This window comes from Nothoprocta perdicaria, unplaced genomic scaffold, assembly GCF_003342845.1.
Source record: "Nothoprocta perdicaria isolate Ctin4 unplaced genomic scaffold, notPer1 scaffold_2, whole genome shotgun sequence".
Taxonomy (NCBI): Eukaryota; Metazoa; Chordata; class Aves; order Tinamiformes; family Tinamidae; genus Nothoprocta; species Nothoprocta perdicaria.
This window is the reverse complement of record NW_020455204.1, coordinates 5,274,056-5,296,659: the sequence shown is the minus strand read 5'-3', so window position 1 is coordinate 5,296,659 and position 22,604 is coordinate 5,274,056. Positions and strand designations below refer to the sequence as shown.

The following is a 22,604-nucleotide window of genomic DNA, read 5'->3' as shown; positions in this document are numbered from 1 at the left end:
TATCTGCTCTCATCCTACAGGAGTATATGTTACCTAGCAGAGGAGCCAGCTGCCACTGAGCACTGTGATTTGTCAGTATATTTTGGTTTTGTTGCTGTGGTCTTTTCTTTTGAGCCCTTAAGGCAGAGCTTCGTGTCTGCTGTTCAAAATCTCAACTTGGTGTGGAGACAGGGCTGAACTAAATAATAAGAAGGATTTTTTTTAAACCAAAAGTTTGCTTCTGTTTGGCAGAGTTGTGAATGGAGCCACGTGTGCAGGAAACTCATTGGGTTGCTGTATATGATTTTTCCTTATCAGCTTGGACAGCCCTGAGACATGGTGGAAAGAGCCATCAAGAAGCCAGAGCTCTTATTAATGACCTATGTTACACATTTAGCTTCTTTCTGTTTCTTTTTTTGATTTGGAGAGAAGGGGAATTTTTGATCAGGATTAAATCCTGGGCAAGTGCACACACTTCTAGGTGGAACCAGAGCATGTAATGGAGCAAATGACCATGTATTTGGAGCCACATAGGCAGAAAGTGGAGGCTGTTTCCCATAAAGGGCCTTAAACAGAAATGGGTGCCCACCCTTGGATTAGTTACTGTTACTAAGAGAGAAATAAATCCCCGTGATTAACAAGCTTCCTGCTGCTGATAGGGCCATGCTGCACTGTTGCCACCTTGGCTGGTGGAGCATGTGGAAGGAGGCAGCCAAGAGGAGGAATGAAAGCTCCACAGCAAGAGGGCAGCGTGTTGGTTCTTGCAGGGATTAGTGCAGGACAAAGGGAGAGGACTCCGTGCACACACTCTATTTACCATTTCCCTTTGCCACCTCTGGCTTAAGCTACCAAAGTGCACCAAGATCAAGGGCCGTTGCGGGTTTTACCCCAGGACTCGGATCCAAGGCTGCCTTTGTGTTCATGTTGACCCCCGCTTTCCAGAGTTGGTTGGTCTCTTTAATGGGAGCTGCAATCTGTGCTATTTCCTGAGTAAACATGAACAAACTGCCTCCCCGAGCCTTGCCAGCGCAGGATGAAACATGAAACCGCCCGGGAGACCTTGTTCTCAGCCTGCAGCAGTGCCAGGGTTGGGTTTCAGCCTCCTTGGGGCTAGGCAGCTTGGCACCCACCTCCCCAGCATCCCATGGGAAACGCCGTGCTCCAGCTTGGGAATGGGGTGGGATAGACAAGCTCACGAAATCCCCACCAGCAGCCCCTACCCGCCGGGCTGGTGCGATTGCAGCTGCTGCAATGCTGCTCTGAGCTGGGGAGCTCATGTGGGCAGGAGCAAGCCCAAAAGCCTCACAATTTTAATAGTGCTGATCTAAAACCTACCACTGATTGTACTCGTTTGCATAGCAAAATACATGCTAGATTGTGGGGGGAAGGAGGCACTTCTCCATCGTGTTTAACAGGATGGCCTTGGAAAATAGTGCTAGGGGGTGGCTAAGCTTGACATCCTAGAGGTGTGAGATAAGAGGAGGCAGAYGGGCTGCTGACCTGCGCTGTCCTCAGTCTGCTTTGTGATTTCCCAGCCTACCACTTGACCTGCCTGTTTCTTGGCTTTAAATCCGTATAAAAGCTAAAGTCATTGCTGGGAAATGGACTCATCTTGGGTGAGTGTTTTGTGCGTCATGAATAAATAAATTATGACGATTGGAGCGGAGGACTGCGAGTCCCCATTGCTAATGCATTTTTCAGGAGAGCCTGTTAGCTGCRGTGCCTCGCGTGGCTCCCTTGCACAGTCTGCTTCTGTTTTCTTGACAAAAGGTTTTTTCTTGACAAAAGGGTTTTTTTGTTTTGTTTTTCTTGGCTTGGATTAAGTCTCAGTTTTAACTGCATCCCTTCTGGAGCTGCTGGTTTCCTTCATCAGCCCGTGAGGACTTGTGTAACTGTGTTGGGGTAGAAAAGCAGCTCGAGCTGTTTTTGTCAGGGATGGAAAAGCAGCTCCTGCAGGACAAACAGGGATGACGACTGCCTGCCGTGACTCTCCGTGTTCTAGGAATCACTGGACTCAAATTCTGCACAAGCAGGGCCTAGGACTTCACAGAAAAATAACCAGATAGCGCTCAGGCCTATAAATACCTCGTGCAGCAGCTCTGGTTACACTGCGGCCAGAACAGGCTTCTATTAATGTTCCCTCGCACATGTTTTGCCCCAGCCCCGCGTCGCCGGCGGGTCCGTGTGGTGGGAGAGGCCGGCGCTCGCTGAGGGGCCCCGCGCGCCCCGGTGCCTCGGGCTCCGCGCGGGGCTGCCAGCGCAGGCCGCTGCCTTGGCTGACCCCAGCGGCGCTGCCAGCGACAGCGTTAATGCCCAAGGGAGCTGGAGCCACCTCTGCTCAATTGGGAGAGCTCCGCKCTGGCTGCGCTCGGGGCCTGGCTGTTAGGGCCCCTCGGAGCGCTTCTGGTTACGAGGAAAATCAACAAGGCTGAATCCACTTATGCAAGAGCTGAACTCTGCTTTCCCTTCCTTAATCCATTCATTTATTCCCTGCTTTGTGTAGTATATCCCGGTTATGAAGAACTGCCCTGGCCTCTCCCTTTCCCCCATCTGCTTGTGGGGTGAGGGGGAGAGCAGCCTCGTACCAGCTCTGCTGGGCACTGAGGAGTGAATTTCCTTCCCTGCTGTACTGCAGAGTGGGGAAATAGCAGCACTAATTTTAGCTTGCTTGGGTGGCAGATGCTCTGATCTTAGTGGCCTCGATTAATAAATATTGTATAACAAGAGAGCACATAGACAAGGGTCACTTGCAGGTTTATGTAAGCTGCATTTGAGAATAAATACYTTAATAAAATGGTAGTAATTGGTGATAAAACTTCACCACCAAGGTCTTAATTGGAAGCTTGCCCCAAGTAACTGCTTCATTTTAATGATGGCCTTGTTCTCATTAGAATAAGAAGGAAAGATTTAATTTATCTTGTGCAGCGTATTTTACATTGCATGGACTTATCTCAGAACTAGGCAGATGACATTGGCACCGCTGTGGAAGGGAAGAATCTGCAGGTGCTCTTGGGCAGGCCACTTACAGCTAGATAAGCCATGGCATTAATGATGATACTGGGAAGTAGAAGGCAAATAGAGATGCAAATGGAAGTGTTCCTGTTCAGCCTCTTGCCAGTGAGCACTTCTCTTCCTACCCAGCAGGCACAGAGCAGCTTTGCATTTGTAGTTTGTCTTCCTGAATATATAGAAGCAGCTGAAGTAGTCTGAGGCTCATGCTCATTTTGATTTTGTTTTTAATCCTAGCATCCCCAGAGAGACATCAAGCCACCTGAGGCAGCTGCTGCTGGGTCTTTTGCAGCGCAATCATAAGGAYCGCATGGACTTTGGTAAGAGACTCCAGGCTCTAGTTCTGCTGCCTGTCTTTGCCTTCCCCATTTTGCGTGTWGCTCTGCACAGACCTTCGTAATTGTGGTTGGTGTTGCTAGAAACATCCAGACGGGTGGCACATGTGCTTCACCTGCCCGGAAGGTTATATGATCTTGAGGCTTTATTATATGCTTGGAAGTTCAGTACTGGTTCCAATAAAGTTTTGTGAGCCCAGAGATCTGGCACACCTTTGGCAAATGCTTTCCTTTTTGCTGACCTCTGATTTTGTAATCTGTCAATTTTTATTGTGTTAAGCGTGTTACCTGGTGAAATATATAACTCTTACACTTTTGTACTATTGTACTCTGGCATGGTAACTTCCCAAGTGGATGGAAGCTGCATCCACTTAATAGATAATTTAGTTGTTATCTTGCCTCTCTTTGGGTCTGCAATAATAATCCAGTTCATTCCATCTGCTTGGAACCCCTTCCATCCTCCAGGTTCCTGTGGAATGATACTTTGGTGCTCACCATGGCTCACAGCTGGCTCTCCTTGCAGGTCTATGTCTCAACGTTCATCTGCCTGGCATAGAGATTTCTTTCTTAAGGCCCTTTTTCTGATGACTAACTCCTTCCTGACAGAGAACAATTATTAGGAGCCAGTCAGTTGTTTTTGGCAGCCTCTTCCAGATATGCTTAGCTAAGCCAAAAGCTCTGAAGAGCTAGTGGAGTCCCCTTTTAGGGGCAAGCAGGCAGAGCTGGAAATATTCCCAGAGCTCCTAAAGGACCAGGTCATCTTTAGGTAAGGCTGTTGTCTTCCTCCTCCCTGGGCGAGAACAGAGGCTATGCTGTTCCCAGGTAAAAATCAGGATGTGAGTAGTGTCAGTGTTCAGAGGTCGGGGGGAAGGCTGTTGCTTATCTGCTCAGGTGGTGCTAGTTGAAGAGAAATTGTTTTGCAGCCTCTGTAATTTTTTGAATTAGAGATATCAGGGAAGCCTTTCTGGGTAAGCTATCATCTAGATAAAGCAAGTGTGTGGATTAAGAGACTGTTGGTAATTATCCAATGTAAAGGACTAGAACTTGCTAGGATGCAGAAATGAGAAAAGCCTTTTCAAAAGGGAGTTGCTGAAGCTAYAGTGGGGCTGAGTGGAACACAAGCACACCTCCATTTCCTGCAGTTCCTCTATCTGAGTGGTGGATCTCCATGTCTTTTGTCATGCATGACAAAAGAAATGACACTTAAAATTCCTGTTTCTCTGCTGTCAAAAACTGACTCTAGCCTTTGGCCCTCTGTAAGCTGTTTTTATGCTTCTCCGGTATTTACTTTATGAGTCAGTGTCTCTTAATACTTGGGAAGTTGGGATAACATGCTTTGATTTCACTGAACAACAGGTAAGGCACATCGTGCTGGACTGAGATTGTTGTCCGCCCTTAATCACACTAGGGATCTTTCTCTGTCCAGATTAGTGCATCCTTGTAAGATGAAGCTGTTCCTCAGGGAGAGTTTGTCTATATATCCTACACAGAAGCCTGTAGATGAGATGTTCCTTCCTCCCTGTTTCCAGAGGTCCTGTGTAATCCCTCCACAGAGCTTTCCTCTCCTTTTAGAGGATTCGCAGGCCAGCCTGGAATGAAGCTGAGATTTCTCCACTGCTGTTTTACTAAGCAGCAGAGGTCTTTGCAATTTCAGGATTGTTTAGGGACAGTCAGGGGGTTTCAGGTGGTAAGTTTCCTGCTGATAAGTAAGGTTGTAACTATTGCAAAGCAAAAATTAAAGCAGCCTGGAGGAGGGAGGGAGGAGAGGGAGGGAAATGGTCATTTCCACCCACTCTGTGGCTACTGCGTAACCAGATGAACAGACTCAGCTGAGGAGCTGAAACCCTCCAGAGTGGTGGGCTGGAGGAGAGGCCGGAAACGCAGCAGTGCAGGAGCTCCCGTCAGAGCAGGGATGTTCTCCATCCACAGCAGATCTAATCTGAGAGATTCCAGCTTCCCTGCCAGAGATTCCTATCGCTTCTGTTGTGCTGAGCACCAAACCATCACACTGTGACTCTGAGGCCTTGTGAGGAGGAGTGGGGAAGACAGGGCTTAAGTTTAAAGGAAAGAAGAACAAAGGACACAGGAGGAGGCGGGGGGGAAAAGAAAATCTTATTTTCAGGAAAACTGATTGGCTCAAGAGGAAYTGTTTACTGAATGCTGAAGTTTGTAAACTTAGTGTTGCAACAGGAAATCAGTGCTGGGAAAACAAGTTGAACTGCCTCTAGCTAGCTAAATAATCAGTGTTGATCCATGACTAATGCTCCAAAAGACTGAGTTGCTGGCAGAGATAGGAGAGGAGTCAGTGCTGAATTGCASTGCATCAAAGACAGAGGAGTCAGGCATGAAGGCTGCTGTGAGGGCACGAAGACATGTTAAGGGTCTATAGCAAGTCAGGACAGGAATTTTGCTCAATGTGGAATAGCCTCCTATGGTGAGCAAAGAAATGGTAGTTGAGTCTATTACAAAAGAAAGGGAGTTCTGGGCTTGTAAGCCTGTGGTGAACTGTTAGAAAATCCATTTCTGCCTTAAGTGCACTGTGTGCTCAGCTATGTGTATGTTCACTCAGAAGAAGCCTTTTAGACCATCATGCCCCTTCTGTGGAACAAGTRGCAGGCTGGTGTGATAAATACATAGTAATCCTGGATCCCTGCAGATAGGGTGACTTGCCATCCTGACCAGCCAGGGATTTTGATCCCTTTTGGTGCTGCTGTGTTGTTTAGGATTCCCTTTTCAGCTCTGTACAGGAGCATGGATGTGCTCATGCTGACTCCCAACAYGTTCCCAGTCCTTTGGCTTTCAATAACTGATTCCCATTCCTGCTGTGTAAACTTTCTGGTCGTTTACTCATTGAGTTGTTGTTCTTGATTTTCTTTTTTCAGATGAGTTTTTCCATCACCCATTCTTGGATGCAAGTGCCTCTATGAAAAAATGTAAGTGCATTTTAATTACTACTTTCTGACCTGTGACATGTCTGCTTAGCTTCTAGTTCAAAAAGAAACAGACTTCTGTGTTCTCTGGGATATTTAAACATGGATTRAGTTTTCATCAGTGTTGGAAAAATCTAGACACAATCAAATGTATTTAATTTTGCTGATTTATCTTCAAATGGGGGGATTTGGGGGCTATTAGAAACCTAAAGTAATAAATAAGTCTAGCATTAAATATATTCAATGGCTTTCTCTGAAGTGCTTGGCCAGTGGAGATGCTTGTAGTTAAACAGAATTATACCGCATGATCTTGTCTTTCGTCTACATCTCTACGACAATTAAGGGTAGTGAATGATACAGGAGAAAACTGATGTTATTGGTGTGTAGGTTGTAACTCAGGCTGGCTTTGCCAAATGGCATGTTCCAGGTACTAAATCTTTGTTTCAAGACTTACCTTCAAACTCTTGCTAAATCTTCTAAGCCTAGAAGGGTGTGTTTGGGGTGTTCTGTGCAGGGTCTGAGGTAAAAGACCCTTTCCATTGGAAATCTTTCCTCTTCTGATCCAAAAAAAAAAAAAAAAAAAAAAAAAAAAAAAAAAAGATCCATCATCATATTTCAGTAGAAAACAGTCCAGAATTGTTGCCGGTGTTTGGGATAATATTCTTTTGACCAAAAGACTTGATCAAGTAGAATTGTTCCTAGCCTCCTTCTTCCTTGAAGGAGCTGCCCAGACCTTTAATCTCCTGAATAAATGATAGAGCCAAGTGGCTGATCTGGGGAGCCTGTCTTACAGAGCTGGATGCTCCGGAGGAAGCGTCCTCGAAGCTCTCTGGTCACGGAGCCTCTCCTGGCTGCGTGTTGCAGTGGATCCCCCTTGTCTGGCAGCCTCTTACCTGCACCTTGGTGGTCCCAGAGCAGGACTTTTCAGCTCTTCCTGATACAAACTTTTAACTGTGCACTTAGGTGACCGTCCTGCGGGCAGGAAAAAACGCTTCTGGTTTAGGTGGGCTTGCAAGCCAGCCCAGCCCCTATCTCCGGCCACRCCAGCAAAATGTGGGGCTAATGCTGAAAAACCTGGCTGCTCCGCAGGCGGGAAGGGACTCTGCGTGTGCAGGACTGCTCCTGAGCCAGCTCAGCTCTTGGCACCAACCAGGCCACTGCTGTGTGGGAGAAGCCCTTCCAAGCCTGTTCATCCTGTGGGCGAGAAAGGACTCCCTCAGCTCTGTCTTGCCTGGCCACCAGCTCGTCTTCTACCTCCAGCTGCTCCATTGCTCCATTGGCCTGGGGAACAGAAAACCCCTGGCAAGCMGGAAAGGATTCTCTTGACTTGGCCTCAGTTTCCAGTTTCTCCTGCGCCGTCGCTGTGTGGAAACCAGAGGCACCATCGTGCTCAGAGGGTGGTAGTTCTAGCTCAGCCTTTGCCCCCAGCTGCTCCAAAGGCRATAGCATGGGGTGCAGGGCCAAGACAGAGGGCACTTGTAAGGGTACAGAAGGACTATCCCAACTCCAGACCTCYTTCCTGCCCTCTTGATCCTGATCTCCAGGTTTGCATCCACAACCTGGAGCCTTCTCCAGGAAGGAGACCCCACTGCTGATCTCAGAAGTGTGAGAGAAGAAATACCCTATCATTAACAAAAGCCTCAAGCTGCTGTGCTGCACTGCTAGGAGTCTCTTACTTGAGCAGATAGTTTGTGTAGTCTGCTCTGGAGGTCTCCGCCGCCGTCAGGTGGTAGTGAGAGATGAAGTCCATAAGTGCAATGAAGACCCTCAAATGATGAAAGGCTGGATGTGCAGACTGTGATCTTTTTGATTCCTAAATAGTTAGAGAGGAGCCAGTGAGTGAGGAAACATCCATGTGATCTCAGAACAGAGACCAGTCTGAAAGCTGCTGCTTCATCTTAAGTGTGTGGCTCTGCACCATGAGTGTTGGAAGGACTGAGAAGGAAGGAGCAGGCACTTGCTATAACTGTAACTGCTGAACTGCAGTTGTTTGGCATCCTTAGGCCTGTGACGGAGACCTGGGGAGAGGAGCAGCCTCCCCAGGCTGAGCTCCCCTTCTCTCCACATCAGGCTGCAATCCAAGCAGAGCCCGATGGCCTGTACCCCTGCAGGCAGCTTTGCCCTTGATAGCAGAGGCAGGACAGGAGTYGCCACCACTGTGCAGAGCCAGTTGCAAAGCTGAGATCATACCCCATCAGCCCCATCAGGGCCGATCCAGWTAGGGTCAAAATACAGGCATTAAAAACAGTCATAAGCTATTCTCTTCTTCTCAAATGTCTTGGTACACCATCTCATGCAATTATGCAAGAAGTTTCTTTTAATATAAGAAAAAAGAATTCAGGGAAAATCTTTGAATTCTCTAATGTCATTCTAAGTGCATAGTTTTGAGGCTTCCTGCAAGATTTCCTCCTAGTTTAAACAAAAACTGACATGTTTTTCAAGATACTTTAGCAAATCAACATTTTTCACTGAAAATGTTCATCAAAAATCTTTCTGTGCAACTTCTGGCAAGCATGTCCTGTCTTCTGCAGTCTGGAGGGCTCTTCGTTCTCCTGTCCTCCTTCCTCTCATCTCATTTCTTTAGTAACCAAGAACTTGAGTCTTCTGGCGTCCAGGGCGTACTGCAAAGCTGCCTGTTTGCCACAGGCTTTAGCTTGAAGAGTGATTCAAGGCCTTGAATTTTGCTGACTAACTTCTGTTAACTTCATTAACTAAAGCACTATACTATGTTTTGTTTGTTTATTTATATTTTATATTGTGAGTTTTGTACCGGTGTTCAAACATGTATTTTAGATATGTAAAATTATTAATAAAGTCTTTAAAATACACTGTCTAGTCAGAATGTCATCTGTCTGTAGCCAGGGCTCTGCTCAGTGGGTGCTATAGGATAGTGTGACCTAGCAGGGCTGCATAAGGAGGCATAATTAGATGCTTGCACAAGGCTTTGCTCTGTAAACACAGTGTAATTGGTACCCGTGCAGAATATTTGGGAGATTTTCCTGCTTGTCTTTGAATGGTAAACTCGTTCCTCCTTTGCTCTGGCTGAAGAGGGTACGGATTGTGATCACTTGTAGTTGGTAAGTGTAGAATGTAATGCTAGCAAGATGGTTCAGTGTCTGGAACATCTGACTTTATATCATCTTTATAACCATATTATGCATAAAAGGCTCAATAAAATTTAGCAAAAAATCCCCATAGCCTCTACGTACAAGATTTTAGCAGCGTAATTTTTTTACTCAAAGTAAACCAGTGCCTTTTCTCTTTGCACTCAAACTGTTGCCTTGTCAAACTGCAGTTGAGTCAGTTTTGATGACCGGTGTTGATTGAATCCAGATAATCACAAAAATGCAGCTCTCCAATGTTTAAGTTAGATTTAGATTCCAAGCAAAGCCTTTATACAAAAAGCTTGAGGACTCAGACATTTTATTAAGATAAAGTATCTTGCAGACAGATTTTTCAGAAGTTTATTCTGCAGGTGTGTGTATGATAGAGTGCAATGCTCTTAAATAGGATGCAGTCCTGTATCAGGACCTGTGCAGCTAGGACTTGGGATGCCTGATTTTTAGCCCTCCCCTTTTGAAACCAGTTGATGTTGGTTAGGCAACATACAGGATGACTGCTTTGTTGCTGGAACAAGTTGGAGAGGGCAATTATGAGAACAGATTTATTTACATTACAATTACAATCYAGCAATTTTTGGATTTGGGTGGGGGCCTACAATTCATCTTAACATTCCCTGCATTCAGGCTTGAGCTRAAAACATGATGAGCCAAGTGTTTGCACCCTTTTTTAATTTTAAACTGGGAGTGCCTGGGCGTGTAGAGAAGATGGAAGCGAGTGTCTTGCTTTCAAGCTGTCCTGTACAACTGACACCACAAAAATGTACCGACAGGCACAGGGTGCTTGGAGATGGTTTGGCAGAGCCAAACTGCATGGGTCTACATGCAKGGACTCAAAGACTCTCCTTGCAGTGGTGGGATCTTCTGAACTGCACCTCCTCCTATTAAAATATGGAATTTGGGAGGTGCCTGCCCTTTAATAATGCAATTAAACAGATTGCATCTGTGCTTAAGTGCAGATAGATTTTTTTTTTATTTCCACTTAATAATCAAAGTCTGCCTCCTTGTCGTTGTGTAGATTAGTAGAAAATTATCCAAAGCAAACAGACAAAAATAGAAGGCTCCAATTTAGCCAGGTTGAAAATCAATAGTAAACACAAAAATCAAAAACTAGGATGAAAGGGACCTTGAGAGAGACCTGACATGACCGTAATGAAAATACTAATTCCAGGAACAAATAAAAGGTGAAGCAAATATTGCAGCTGATATGTGAATACASTTTAAAGCACTTAACTCTTAAAGAGATTTTGTGAAAGAATGAACTGTCCTCAACCATAACAGGAAAATGGTGAGGCTTTTATCCAGACTTCTAGATTTCTGTTTATTAAATAATAGGGAAGGTTCTGGGATTGCTCTGCAGGCTCTGCGCGTCTCTGAGATCAAATAGAGGGGGACAATGGTGGGACAGAGCTCTGCAGGGTCTTGGATCCCTGGATTTGTCCCCTGATCATGGGTAGCGTGAAGCAGCTGTGCTCAAAATGCAGCATTGGGCCAAGCCTGGGCTGCTGGTTCTGCTCTTCACCAAACCCCTGCTTGCAGCTACAGCAGCCCCTGGTCCTTGAAGAGCTGTTTCTGCCAGGCAGTGTTTTTTCCTTTCCCTTTTGCTGTTACATGTGTGCAAGTGCACGTGTAMAGTCACTGCACATGTCACTGCACACTGAGCTGCTTCCTATGAGTAGTAGGAAGTAGCCAAGTTTCCAAGTAGCCTCTTGGAAAAAGATATGCAGCTTCTTTTAAGCATTGCAAAGAGTGAAGGAGGTCACCATGACCCCCTAACACGTTCCAGTGGGTGTTTACCTGTGTTAAAAGATCATGCTTTGTTTTACTTTGTCTTCGTTTTCCTGTCATTGGGTCTTGTTGCGTCTGTTGGACTGAGGAATTCGGTATCTAACTGATTKCTCTCTTTGTGCCAGGAGACACTGATCTAGTTCACATTCAACCCTCTTCAGACAGAATGAAAAGATTTCACTAAAAGACACATGTTCCCATTCTTTTATCACTGAAACACTTTCAACAGTTAACTGCAAAGAGTTGAGTTTTTATTTTTCTAGCCGGTGGAGTAAGTTAGTTCCTTTTGTATAGTTAGTGTAAGTAGTGACAGAGGTACCTTTAYTTCAAACAGAAGCATCATCCTTTTTAGGTATTATTACACCTCCTTACATTAAGCGTGGAGTCATTTAGCACAGATTCTGTAAGGTTACAAATCTGGTGCAGGTTTCTCTTTTTTATGCCAGCAAAAAGGAAAAGAAGCAAAGCCAAACATTCCTCTCTTCCCTTAAGCTGTGCCTTTGGTCTCTGCCTTACATTGTGAAAATACTAAAATGTTGAGGAGTTAACATTTGACTTTGAGCTGCCTAGTAAAGGACGCTTTTTGCAACTCTTATACCATTCCATATCCTGCTGGGAGACCTCGGAATTCAAACCACTACACGTTGCAAAGTAKTCTGCTAAAGAGCCAGGGCTACCTTTGACTCATCCCCTCAGTTGAGCTGAGCTCTTCTAAATTATTTACTGAGCTTCACTTGCACAAGTCATTGGAGTTAAATATTGTTGTCTCCTGTGGTGTGTTGATCAGCTTTTCTGCCTGTAGGTCGAGGCAAACCAGACCTTTCAGGATRAGCTTTTCTGTCTCTGTGAGAGTTATAAAAACTAGTTTAACGATAAAATGAATAAAATGTGTGGTTCTGATCCTGAGCAATAAAATATAAAGCAAAGACCATGCAAGAATGACTAGTGCTGTGGAACAATTTCTGTACAAGCAAGAATAAATAACATAACCTGCTCAAATTGCAGAAGATACAAAACAATAAAAATTTTTCTCACAGAATAACTTTTTCTGTGTTTTTAGYCACATGCAACCTGGGAAGCCCAAATGACTTTTTGGACATTAAGAACTCAGTCCACTTTGCAAATAAAGGGCAAGATGTGCAGAAAAGAAGCCTTAGAGGCTTGTTAGGCAGAAACGGTCTCACCAGCTATAGGTCGACTCTTACCCAGCAGACCTGTTTGTGGGCAAGTGCTCAGAGAACTTCCACGCTGAGAGCTGTGATTGTGGCATGGGTGTCTAGGAGTGGATGGATGCAGATCTGATGACCAGACTGAATGCTGACTTTATTCCTGCTCTCCATTAACCAGTATCCTCTGGTATACAAGATAAATCTGATGAGAAAAGATGGGAGGGGGGAAGAAAAAAACTTTTGTTGTCAAGTATTTTTAAACTCTGACAACTCTTTTTTTTTGGTTTGTGTTCTTGTTTTTAGCTGCTTCTGTGCCAATGCCTTCCTATCCCAGTTCAGGCTCCGGTAGTTCCTCCAGCAGCTCTTCCACTTCCCACCTGGCATCGCCGCCTGTGAGTACAGCTCAGAGGGTACGGGACTTGGGTGGTTCCTGTGTTAACAGGCTCCCTGCTTGCCCCTTTGAAATAAGAATTTGGCATTTGCCATCATCTGGTGCAAATTCCAAACATCTTATTTCAGGCTAAGTTTGGCTCAGTGTCCTCTGCATTCTGTCCACTGTCTGGTTAGGGTTTGGATCCGGAAGGTTGTCCTCCTCTTCACAAGGAATTGGTAGTTTGATGTTGCCTATTATTGGAAAGCCTTCAGGAAACAAACTAGTATTAGTGACTTTAGCACCTTGTTAGAGGTAGAAATGAACTGAAAAGAGTCCCTAATTCAGAGTTTAGCCCTGGTTATTTGGCTGCAAGTTCTSTGCCCTCGAGCAAAATCTCTTTGGTGCCAGGTGACCCTCTTCCTTTCTGGCCACCCTCCCCAGGTACAGAGGAGCTCCTTCAGCAAAGCCACATGCACAGTCCTGTGGTCTTGTGAGAGCTGTTCTCTCAATGTATTTTTAAAAAAAATTCCCATCTGGTTACCTGAAATGAAGAAAACTTTCCTGAAGGGCAGAGTATTTGCTGACCAGTGGTGTGACATTGCTGTAGCTCTCTGAGCCCATAGTTGTTTTCAGAGGCCCTTGGTGAAAGCTGCTTGTTGGGTTCTTTGTGCTGAGAAATGCAGCTGGTGTGACATGGAGGARAGCCGAGGGAGGCAATTTTCTTCTTCCTCTCTTGGAGTTATTGCTTTTTCTTGCCTTGGTTTCTCCGGGCTAAAGCTTCCCAACCTGCTTCAAGATGCCAGAATTGAGCCTTTCCTAGAGTCTCAATGTGGCACCAAGAGCTCAGATGTGGATGGGGCAGGAGGAGAGCCCTGTCCTTCTCCAAACCTCACACAGTCATATCCCGAGGGCCAGAGCTGTGCTGACTTCTGCCGTGCTTGCAACCCCAGGGAGAGGGGCTGGTGGAGGGCCTTAAGCCTAGACAGTGTTGAAAGTAGGCTGTCCTCTAACGGTTCCTGGTCGGGAAGCCCAAGGACACCTCAGACTTGCTGCCCGACACGAGGTGTCCCATGTTGGACGTGTCCTGGGTCGGGCCTGCTCTGGGTTTCCAGGTTTTGCTGGCAGAGGGGGCTGGCTCGGCCTGTGGACCACGGCTGGAAGCGCTACTTGTTGTGTGGAAATGGGGCAGCGCTGCCAGCAGGACCCAGTCCTCCCATTGGCGTGTGCTGTGTGTATGCAGTGAGGGAGGCTGCCCATGGCTGCAGCTCTGCAGRGGCAACCAGGCCTTACCGGGGCCCCAAGTGAAAGCTCATTTAAATCTTTTCAGCCTAAAAATGCATTAGGATAAAGATAGTCTGTGATCTGCTCAGAAGGCAATTCAGCCGTCTTAAGGCTTTCTTAAACCACCCACCCTCCTCCATCTGTCTGYAAGATGTAAGGATTGTGGGGTTACCCATCATTTGGCTGAGGGACGAGAAGGAAAGGGCTGGCTAAGGCCTCTCCTGCCTCCCCGATGGTGGAGAGTCATCTGTCTGTTAAACTGTGTTTCCTTTAGGCCTGTCTTTAACTTGTCAGCAGCACTACCATAAAATAGGGTTGTCCTGGCAGCACAGAGACATTTATGTGCGTTTTCCTGAGTGCTGCTTGCTGCTGAAGTGTCAGCACAGAGCAGGCATGTATTGTTTACAAAAACAAAACAAATGAGCTACCAAAACCCCCTTAAAACTCTTCTGTTTTTTTCTAAATTGTGTTGGTAGAAAGTGCATGATTGATCCAGAAAGCCTCAGCAGAGGGATGCATTAGCTCAAGTAAATTCCTCTTATGCAGGGTGTTTGACACGCTAGTRCTGTGTTCTGGGCAACAAAAGATGCACTGTTCTGAGGTGGACTTAAAAGACTGTTCTTTTTCAGTACACAGCTGCTTCTGGCAAATTGGCAGCCCTAGTTTATCAGTGAAATGTTCTATAGCCTTTTGCAGCTCAATTTAGAGGATCCAGCAGAGTGATGAAGTGGCTGTGCTGAAGCTAGTGTTTGTTTTCTTCTTGAATTAGCAGTCCCTTGGAGAGATGCAGCAGCAGCTGCAAGAGAAGACTCTGACATCTCCGACCCAAGATTCTCCTGGATTTCTGCATGGGTCTAAGGAGTCTGCTGGGAACAGCAGTAAAAATTCATCGTGTGACACTGATGACTTTGTTATGGTCCCGGCACAGTTTTCAAGTAAGTTGGTCTCTGAAAAGGTGCTTGCTGATGGACCAGAAGGTCTGCCAGAGGGGGTTGTGGATGCTAAGGGTAGAAAGTCAAAACACTGATAAACCTGTACATTTTGTCTGAATAATAGGAATGTTCTAGTTCCCAGGCTAGAAGAGACATCTGTTTCACTGATTAGGTTCCTAAGACATTTTGTAATTAATTATCTTTGAAGATAGGATTTGAGAATAAAGACTGGAGGCTTGAGTAAGAGCGTAGTGCAAGACAGGATTTCAGTTAGCGGACTGCATTTTGTATTTGAAAAGTATCTAAGAAAAAGAAAAGAAAAGTTGTTGGATATTTTTTCAAACATTTTGAATTTAATTTTAGCATCTGTATGTTTTTATATTTTCTTAGGAGTTGTGTGACAGTAGGTATGTGCATGGAAGCCAGGGTCCCAGTTCAGCCATGCACCAATTATGTCCATTTGTAATTCTCACCTCACCAGCAGAAAGACATTCTTCAACCTTGACCACGGTGCTTTGCTGGTTTGGGACGTGGTAGTAACTGCTGCAGTGCTGCTTTCTATAGCTGCACCATTAATATTAACATAGAAATTTTGTGGGGGGCAGCCTTGAGTGTGTGTTGACACGTCTTTGCTGTGCAGCTTTTATGATAAGGAAAAACTCTGTTCTTCATGTTCCTRTCTGGGAACAGCAGTAGGACCAGGGTAGACATGTCTGGTGCTACTCAGCTTTCCAGTGTTCAAATGTTTTGGCAAAAGGTATGAGCTCCCCTGTGTTACATATCCAGCTGCCAGCTTGTGTTACTGCCCTGGATTTTTGCCACTTGGGGCACAGATGTGTCCAAGCCCAATATTCAACATAATACTCCTGTGCTTGTACAAAATAGCTTATTGTTTGCACCAAGTTAGCATGTAGCTGTTGCCCCAAACAATTCTTACAATGCTTAGTCATCTTCCAAAAAGAGACTCCCTTTCAACCAAAATTTTCCAGAATTTCAGGGTGTAACGATCAGGAGCAGCATTAGGCATAGATYAGTTTCAGCCTGCATGAATTTGACAAAATTCTGACTTCAGAAGTAATTTGGCTGATATTCAGAGAGGAGAGACTTGTACCCAAAATCTCAGTTGCTCTGAATACATCGCAGATTAATGTCCCTGCCTTTCTGTGTTCCATAGGTGATATAACTGCTGAGGCTGCTGGCGGAAAACCAATCCAAGACAGTCTGATGTACAGCGGGTAAGAGCCCTGAGGCAACTGAAATAGCGTAGCCTTTGGAGCATCCTCTGCACTGGGGGGTTTTGGGTTCTGGTGGATTGAGGGAAGATGTTGCTGAATTAGCTTTCATTTTGGAGCTATTTATCACATAGCTGGTGCTGAGCAATTTCCAGTTTTCACTGTTATGTCTGAATCAGAAATATGGATACAGGACTGGGATGATAACTGGGGAACAAGCTAGAAGAAGACTTCCTGCYCCAGTAGTGTTTGTAACAGATCAAATCCTCTGCACTTATAGATAGGGAATTTCAGAGATATAGAACGGAATAAACAGGAAAGGCCTGGATGTGTCCTGAGGTCTTTGCTTCATCTTCCACCAGAACTAAATTGTATTGCTTTTGGCTGTTATGCCAGGTTAAAATGACATAGAAGAAATGGAGTGTAAAGGGCTAGTCAGGCATTTAAATCTCTGCCATACCATTGCTGTTTGGTACCTGAACACCAGATTGTGGGACAGCATGGCAGCCCCTTGAGCTGCTACAGCTAGGCTTGGCAGGAGGTGTTGGGCAGGCTCAGCTCCAGTGCTGTGCTCTGTAAGGGGTAGTAGGGCTGTTTCCCAGGCTCTAGCAGCTTTGTTCTTTGTCTTGTTTCCCAGGAGTTCTCTGGTGGCTTCAGCAGGCTTGGAAAGCCAGGGAAGGACACCATCTCCTTCGCCCCCTTACAGCAGTTCTCCTAGCCCATCCAGGTAAGAAGGACTGTTCARTGATGACTGTCCAACATTGATTAATTAGACCCATTGACCTCCAGGAGAGGATTTTGCAGATCTTGGGAGTGTTGGGCTAGGTTCATATCTTTTCTTGTATTAAAGGGTTACAAGAAATATCGTGGAGAAACTCCTAGCTTTGGGAACCAGTGATTCCCAGCTGCAGAGCCTGTCTCTCTTGGTCCTCAGGAGGGCCCAGGAGAGAATGTAGTAGAGCTGGAATTAACCCCCTTCCCTGGGGGAACAGAGAATATTCTCGAGCAGAGAATAAATGTATACCCCACTGGTGCACATGAATTCCTAGTCCCCCTTCTGTGTTTTGCCTGCAGAGGAGATGAGTATTCCTGCTAAGTTCCTTACTTCTCAATTCACCGTTATTTGGAGCACAGAACCAAGCTTGAAACCACCACAGGCTTGAATTGCTGGGCAAGGGACAGRAGGACAAATGTAGAGGATTGTTGCTCGTCTCTCCTGGCTTCTGAAGGACAGGCCTGRTCCTGCTTAGCTGTTTGCATTTTGCTTGAAGCACTGAACAGCCCATTGCACTATGTTTATATAAAATACTTGTGCTACRTGGGCCATGTTTAGTAAYGAGGAATGCAAGAGTTGGAGTAAGRAATGCAAATAGGCTTGGTCACAACTAAATCAGTTACAACAAACTCAGGTTTGGCCTTTAGAGATGGGTTGGCTGACAGCTGCTCGGCTCTGCTGGTGGTTGCAGGCACATTTTTGGTCAGCACACGTTAGTGGGCTGTAGAAGATGATTCCCTCGGCTCCTGAGCCATGGGGTGCGTGGTTAGCTTATGGAGAGCTGGCAGGGCCTGCCTGCCTCGTGCTTGCCAACTGGGGAAGCAGGACAGCTTTCGTATCCTGTTCTGTCCATATGGCACCGGTTGGGAGAGAAGAGTTGGAGGGGAATTTACAGGCAGGAGGGATGACCCTAAAATTTTCTCTTGGGAGGAAAAAAAATACAGAACAGTTGAAGCTACAACTTGGAAAAACTCTTTGCATAACAGAGTCCACACAATGACAAAGCATRACCCTGAAGCGTACAGATATATGGAAGAAGAATATGGCTCAAACCTTTGCTGATGTGATCAAATAATTGGCAAGCACATACCACAGTGTGGAGCTAATTGCATGAGGCTTCTAATACCATTGCCCGTTATATTTTTTAGCACTTTATTCTTAAACTGATCACTTTGCATTCTTGGGATCAGTCTTGATTAAAAGACTAGGCCTTGTTTCTGGACAGCAGTGAGTGAAAATGCAGGGATGATTGCTACAAATGCCACCCACTTTTCACTGTTCCCCCACCCTGTTCCCCAAATCGGCCCAATTGTGCCCTGCTGGATTAGCAGGCAGAAAGTCACTGCCAGTGGCTGTGATCCCAAGGTACTTCTGCTCTCCCTGTGTTTCCTACTTATTTCCAGCAGCTTCTGTAGAACAGGTGCCAAAATCTGCAGAGCTGGTTTCCATTTTTTCTGTTTGCTTTAAAGAAACCCTGAAGAGTTGCTTTCTATGCCCTGTCTAGGACAAGGAATAAAAATCATAGGTAATGAAAGACTGGAGCAGCCATTCTGAATTCCAAGAGTGGAATATAATCTTTATCAGTTCCCCAAGTAGTGATTTGAATGGTGCTGCCAGGAATGCCCTTATTATTAGCATGGGTTTCAGTGCCCTTCACTGTAGGTGCCATGAGACCTCCTGGTTCAGGTCTTGGCTTCACCAGTACGAAGGACCTGTATTTTTCTCTCCCATCCTGCTTCACTGGCAGGCAGCAGCTCTCCCTTTTACATGCAGTTTGAGGCTAGCAAGCAATACTGGATGCAGCCCAACTGGGACAGAAATCAAGGGCTATTTTAGGATGGCCAGCAGCAGATTTTCCTCAGGATGTCACTGTAGGCTCTAAAGCAGTGTTAACTAAGATGGTCAAGACTAGACAGAATTAATACATGGTAACAGTGGAGCTTATTTTACTAACACTTCCACCCTGAAGACGCTTATTAAGTTCAATGAAAGATACTTCCTTGGATGTATCCCAAAGCAATGGATATAATGCCATTTTCAAAGAGCTTTTAATTACTGGCAAGTAATTAAACTCCTTGTCCCAGCTTTATCTCTTGGTGTTTGCAAATTTATGGTCCATTTAAGACTTGAGGCCAATTAGCAGGTTTAATTTATGTCAGTTAGCTTGGATATTTTCATTTGCAACWTGCAGAAAGCTGGCTTCTTTGAACACTTGATATTATTCCTGCGGAGAAGGATCCTTCCTCTAAAAAGGTCACTTCCACAAAATGATTTTGGCCAAACTGAAGAGTGGCTGCAAGTCTGGATATTTCCAAAACAGAGTTTGACATTGACCTTCAGATTTCTTGGTCAAACTCTTTGCCTGACTCTGTGTTTTATGGTTTTGGAAGGCAGAAACCCCAGAAATTTGGCTTTCCACAGAGCCCGGAGTTCCCTTATTTTCTGTTATGTCAGTGAAACATCAAGGCCTCCAGGCTGGGCTGCTTGTTAGGGGCAGACTAAAGTCCTCAAGTTGTTTTGGTGGGAATTGTGGTGTTCTAGTGAAGTGCTCAAGGGTAAAGAATTGATTTCATTGCTGGTCATTTCTTCCTTTCTCACAATGGAATTTATTGACTTTCTRTTCCTGGGCTTATGTTTGAGTAAGTTCCGGTATATCTTTTCAAAGTAAYTTAGAAATTAATTAGTAATTTAGTGATTAGAAATGGCTGGTTTAAGGAGGCCAGGGTAGATATGAGCTGCACCACAGCTGCTGTATTTCTGAATGAGAAACTTGCTTTGATATCAGATTAAGAGTCTATTCTTTTGATGGAAGAAATAAGAGCAGACAAGGAAGAATACATAGAACTTCAGAAAATGAATAGCTATGTTGAAAGCAGTAGGAAGAAATCAAAATTAATATTTGCTCCTTCAACCCTTGAAGAAAGATATCTCTGGTAGTTGATTCCCTTCAGACTGAGGAGCATCTGCAGGTGCTCTTTGTGGAGAGCTGCAGACCCTCCTGYGGATCCTGCAGCTTGGAACACTCTCACCATAAACCACAAAGCGCTGTTGACCTTCCCTGAAAATGAAATTCTGGTAGAGGGATACTTTGAACTGCCAAAGAAGTAGACAACTATTCTCTCCCGCCTCCACACACATGYGCTCTTACCAAGTTAAATATTTTCCTTAATCTTCACCTGAAGTTAAAGACTTCCGTACCAAGTGCTACACCTGGRGAAGTGAGGCTTCCTGCTGCTGAGGGGCAGAGCCAGGTGTGCCTCCTAGACTGACAACAAGGAAGACTATGAAAGCCTTCACTGCCAATAAGATCCTGCTGTAGTTGTGCAACACCTCTGCAATTGGTGTTGGCAGTTGTAGATAGCATTACCAAGGCAATTAATCCTAGAATTCTGGCGCCTTTGGGAAAAGGCTTAAGTACAACTATTTAGTGTGTGTTTGCATGGGTTTTGTAGAGTGTAGCACAGAGGTGCAGAACAAGACGGGGAGATGACATCCAGAGGCAGCAGATAGCAGGAATGAGTGGATTAATCTGCTGGGATAGAGCCAGGAAGGAGTCTGAAGTCTGCAGAATGAGCCTGTCCCATTTAGCACGTGTGATGTTTCGCTGACCTTTGTGGGCATATAGGAATATAGTCCCTGGCCCTTCCCTCTGATTTGATTCTCTCCTAAGCTGTCTTCTGCTCCCTGTAGTTACTGCAGATACTCTGATACTCACAAGCGTGTGTTCTCGGCACAGCAGTTCTCATAGGGATCCTCCTGCTCCAGCAACGCACAAGTCTTGCCTGGCAGTGAAAGCTTTTGCTGGTGTATTTTGTGAGGCACAGGCATTTAGCCCGTGTTGGGTGATGTGCTCTTTGGCTGTGCATCGGAGCTGTTGAAAACGAGGCCAGTCTGAAATACCTGGGCTCCAGTTTYGCAGAAGGGAGCGGTGTGCTCGGAGGTACGAGCTCACTGCAGCCCGTGGGCGGGAGCGCCGAGGAGAGGAGCACGTTCCTCACCTCATCCAGGGAACATGTGGGGCCGCTTCCTCCTGGTAGGAGTTGCAACAACGACCCAGCAGCAACTCCCAAGCCAAGGAGAGGAATGAACCAGGCGCTCGGTTGCTTTGCGGAGCTCCCACATCCCGTTACAAGYGGCTCTCCTTGTCTCTCAACAGCCGGCCGGGGCAGTTTTCCAGCAGCAAGTACGGACACTCTGTGCCCATTCCGGTTCCAACACAAATCCATAACTACAGGCGGATTGAGCAGAACCTGCAGTCTCCCCATCAGTGCTCCTCACCACGGTAAGTGCTGCGGGACGGGACAGRGCGGACAGGGCACGGCCGCTCCGTTACCGCTCAGGACACGCTTTGCAGTTTGTTCTCCGTGTTCCTTTAAACACTTCCCTGGGCAATGGGCTCTCCCCCTTGCTGTAGGGAGCTAACACAGTATGTGTTAGGTAGTAACATTGCTATTGGAGTATTTTATTGTCATGATATGATTTATTTATTAGCAATTACTGTAAATTCTGTGTGTGGTGGCTCTTGTGAATTTTCAGTGCAGGCTGAGCCCTTTGTGAATCTGACTTTTTTTTAATGCTAGATGCGACTTGGATATTCAAGTGGAGAGAACCATTTATTTAGCAGGTGTCTTTAYAGAAGCAAAATTTGAGAAAAACATCTAAAATTAATGGGGCAGCAACACTTACCTGGCTCCACCTTCACCTGTTCCCATGGCTAGTCACGCCACGGGTGATGCATCTCACATGAGTTGCATATTAATGTGGTTATGCAGCCTGATTAAGTCATGAGCAATTTATGCCTGTGAGGCAGAATCCACATTTTGAAGGGCCGCGAGGAGGAACCGGACGCAGCCTTGCACCATCGAGCCACCTTCCTGAGYTCCRTGCTCATGGATTGGGCTTGCATGAAACAGCAGGCTTCTGTCACRTGGAATTCATGGTTCTCACTGTTCTGAGATGAGAGTTAACCTGACAGCCCAGGTCGTTCAGGGGAATTTCTTAGAGTTTCTCAGGTGCCCTTTACTTAGGGCAAAACGTGGGTCCTTTTAGCTTTGGGCCGAAGACAAACATGCTGGTTACCCATGTAACACACGAAGGGGGAGCTCTGGGAAGCACGTAGAGGATGTGCCCAGGGTCCCCCGACATGGCAGCAGACTCTGGCGTTCAGGTCACAGCCTGAGGCCACCAGCCTGGGATGAACTGTCCTGTTTTGCTTCTTTTAGTCAGCACAGTGTAATGATGAGATTAGCATCGTCCCTGCAGAGGAACTCGAGGAATGGGCGCAATCAGATGATTCATGCTCTGCTTTTAGCATCTTCTCAAAATCACTGGCGTCATGTTTTCTTTCTGCCTGAGGAAGCCATGTTTATCTCTCATGATCACTTCCTCTCATCACCAAATTCAGCAGCCATCCCTCAAGAATGGAAGAGGGAAACTTCCTTAGGCATTTAATGATTCCAGTTTTCCATCACGAGTACAAAATGAGCCATTACAGCCAAATGCCTGGTCATGCCTGGCAAGTCATTTGACTAAAAACTATAAAATGTGCTTTTTGAAAAAAGATACTGTTGTCGCACGGGCAGGTGCGAGCCTGTGTCATGTAGCTTGTTTGTGGCAAGATAAGTTGCTGGTGGAGGTGGTAATTATGTGCACTTACTTTTGACCACATCACCTGTCCTGCTC

General features: G+C 45.8%; 1 protein-coding gene across 3 annotated transcripts in view; it reads left to right on the top strand.

The window, feature by feature from the left end:
- Positions 1–22,604, top strand: part of ULK1 (unc-51 like autophagy activating kinase 1) — a 73,220-nt gene that overhangs the window by 32,985 nt on the left and 17,631 nt on the right. For all 3 annotated transcript variants that reach the window (XM_026037670.1, XM_026037669.1, XM_026037671.1), the window contains 7 exons: positions 3,226–3,308; positions 6,206–6,256; positions 12,633–12,721; positions 14,753–14,918; positions 16,090–16,150; positions 16,785–16,874; positions 21,079–21,204. In XM_026037670.1, coding sequence (XP_025893455.1) covers positions 3,226–3,308; positions 6,206–6,256; positions 12,633–12,721; positions 14,753–14,918; positions 16,090–16,150; positions 16,785–16,874; positions 21,079–21,204 — 666 coding nt within the window. The remainder of the gene's footprint in view (positions 1–3,225; positions 3,309–6,205; positions 6,257–12,632; positions 12,722–14,752; positions 14,919–16,089; positions 16,151–16,784; positions 16,875–21,078; positions 21,205–22,604) is intronic.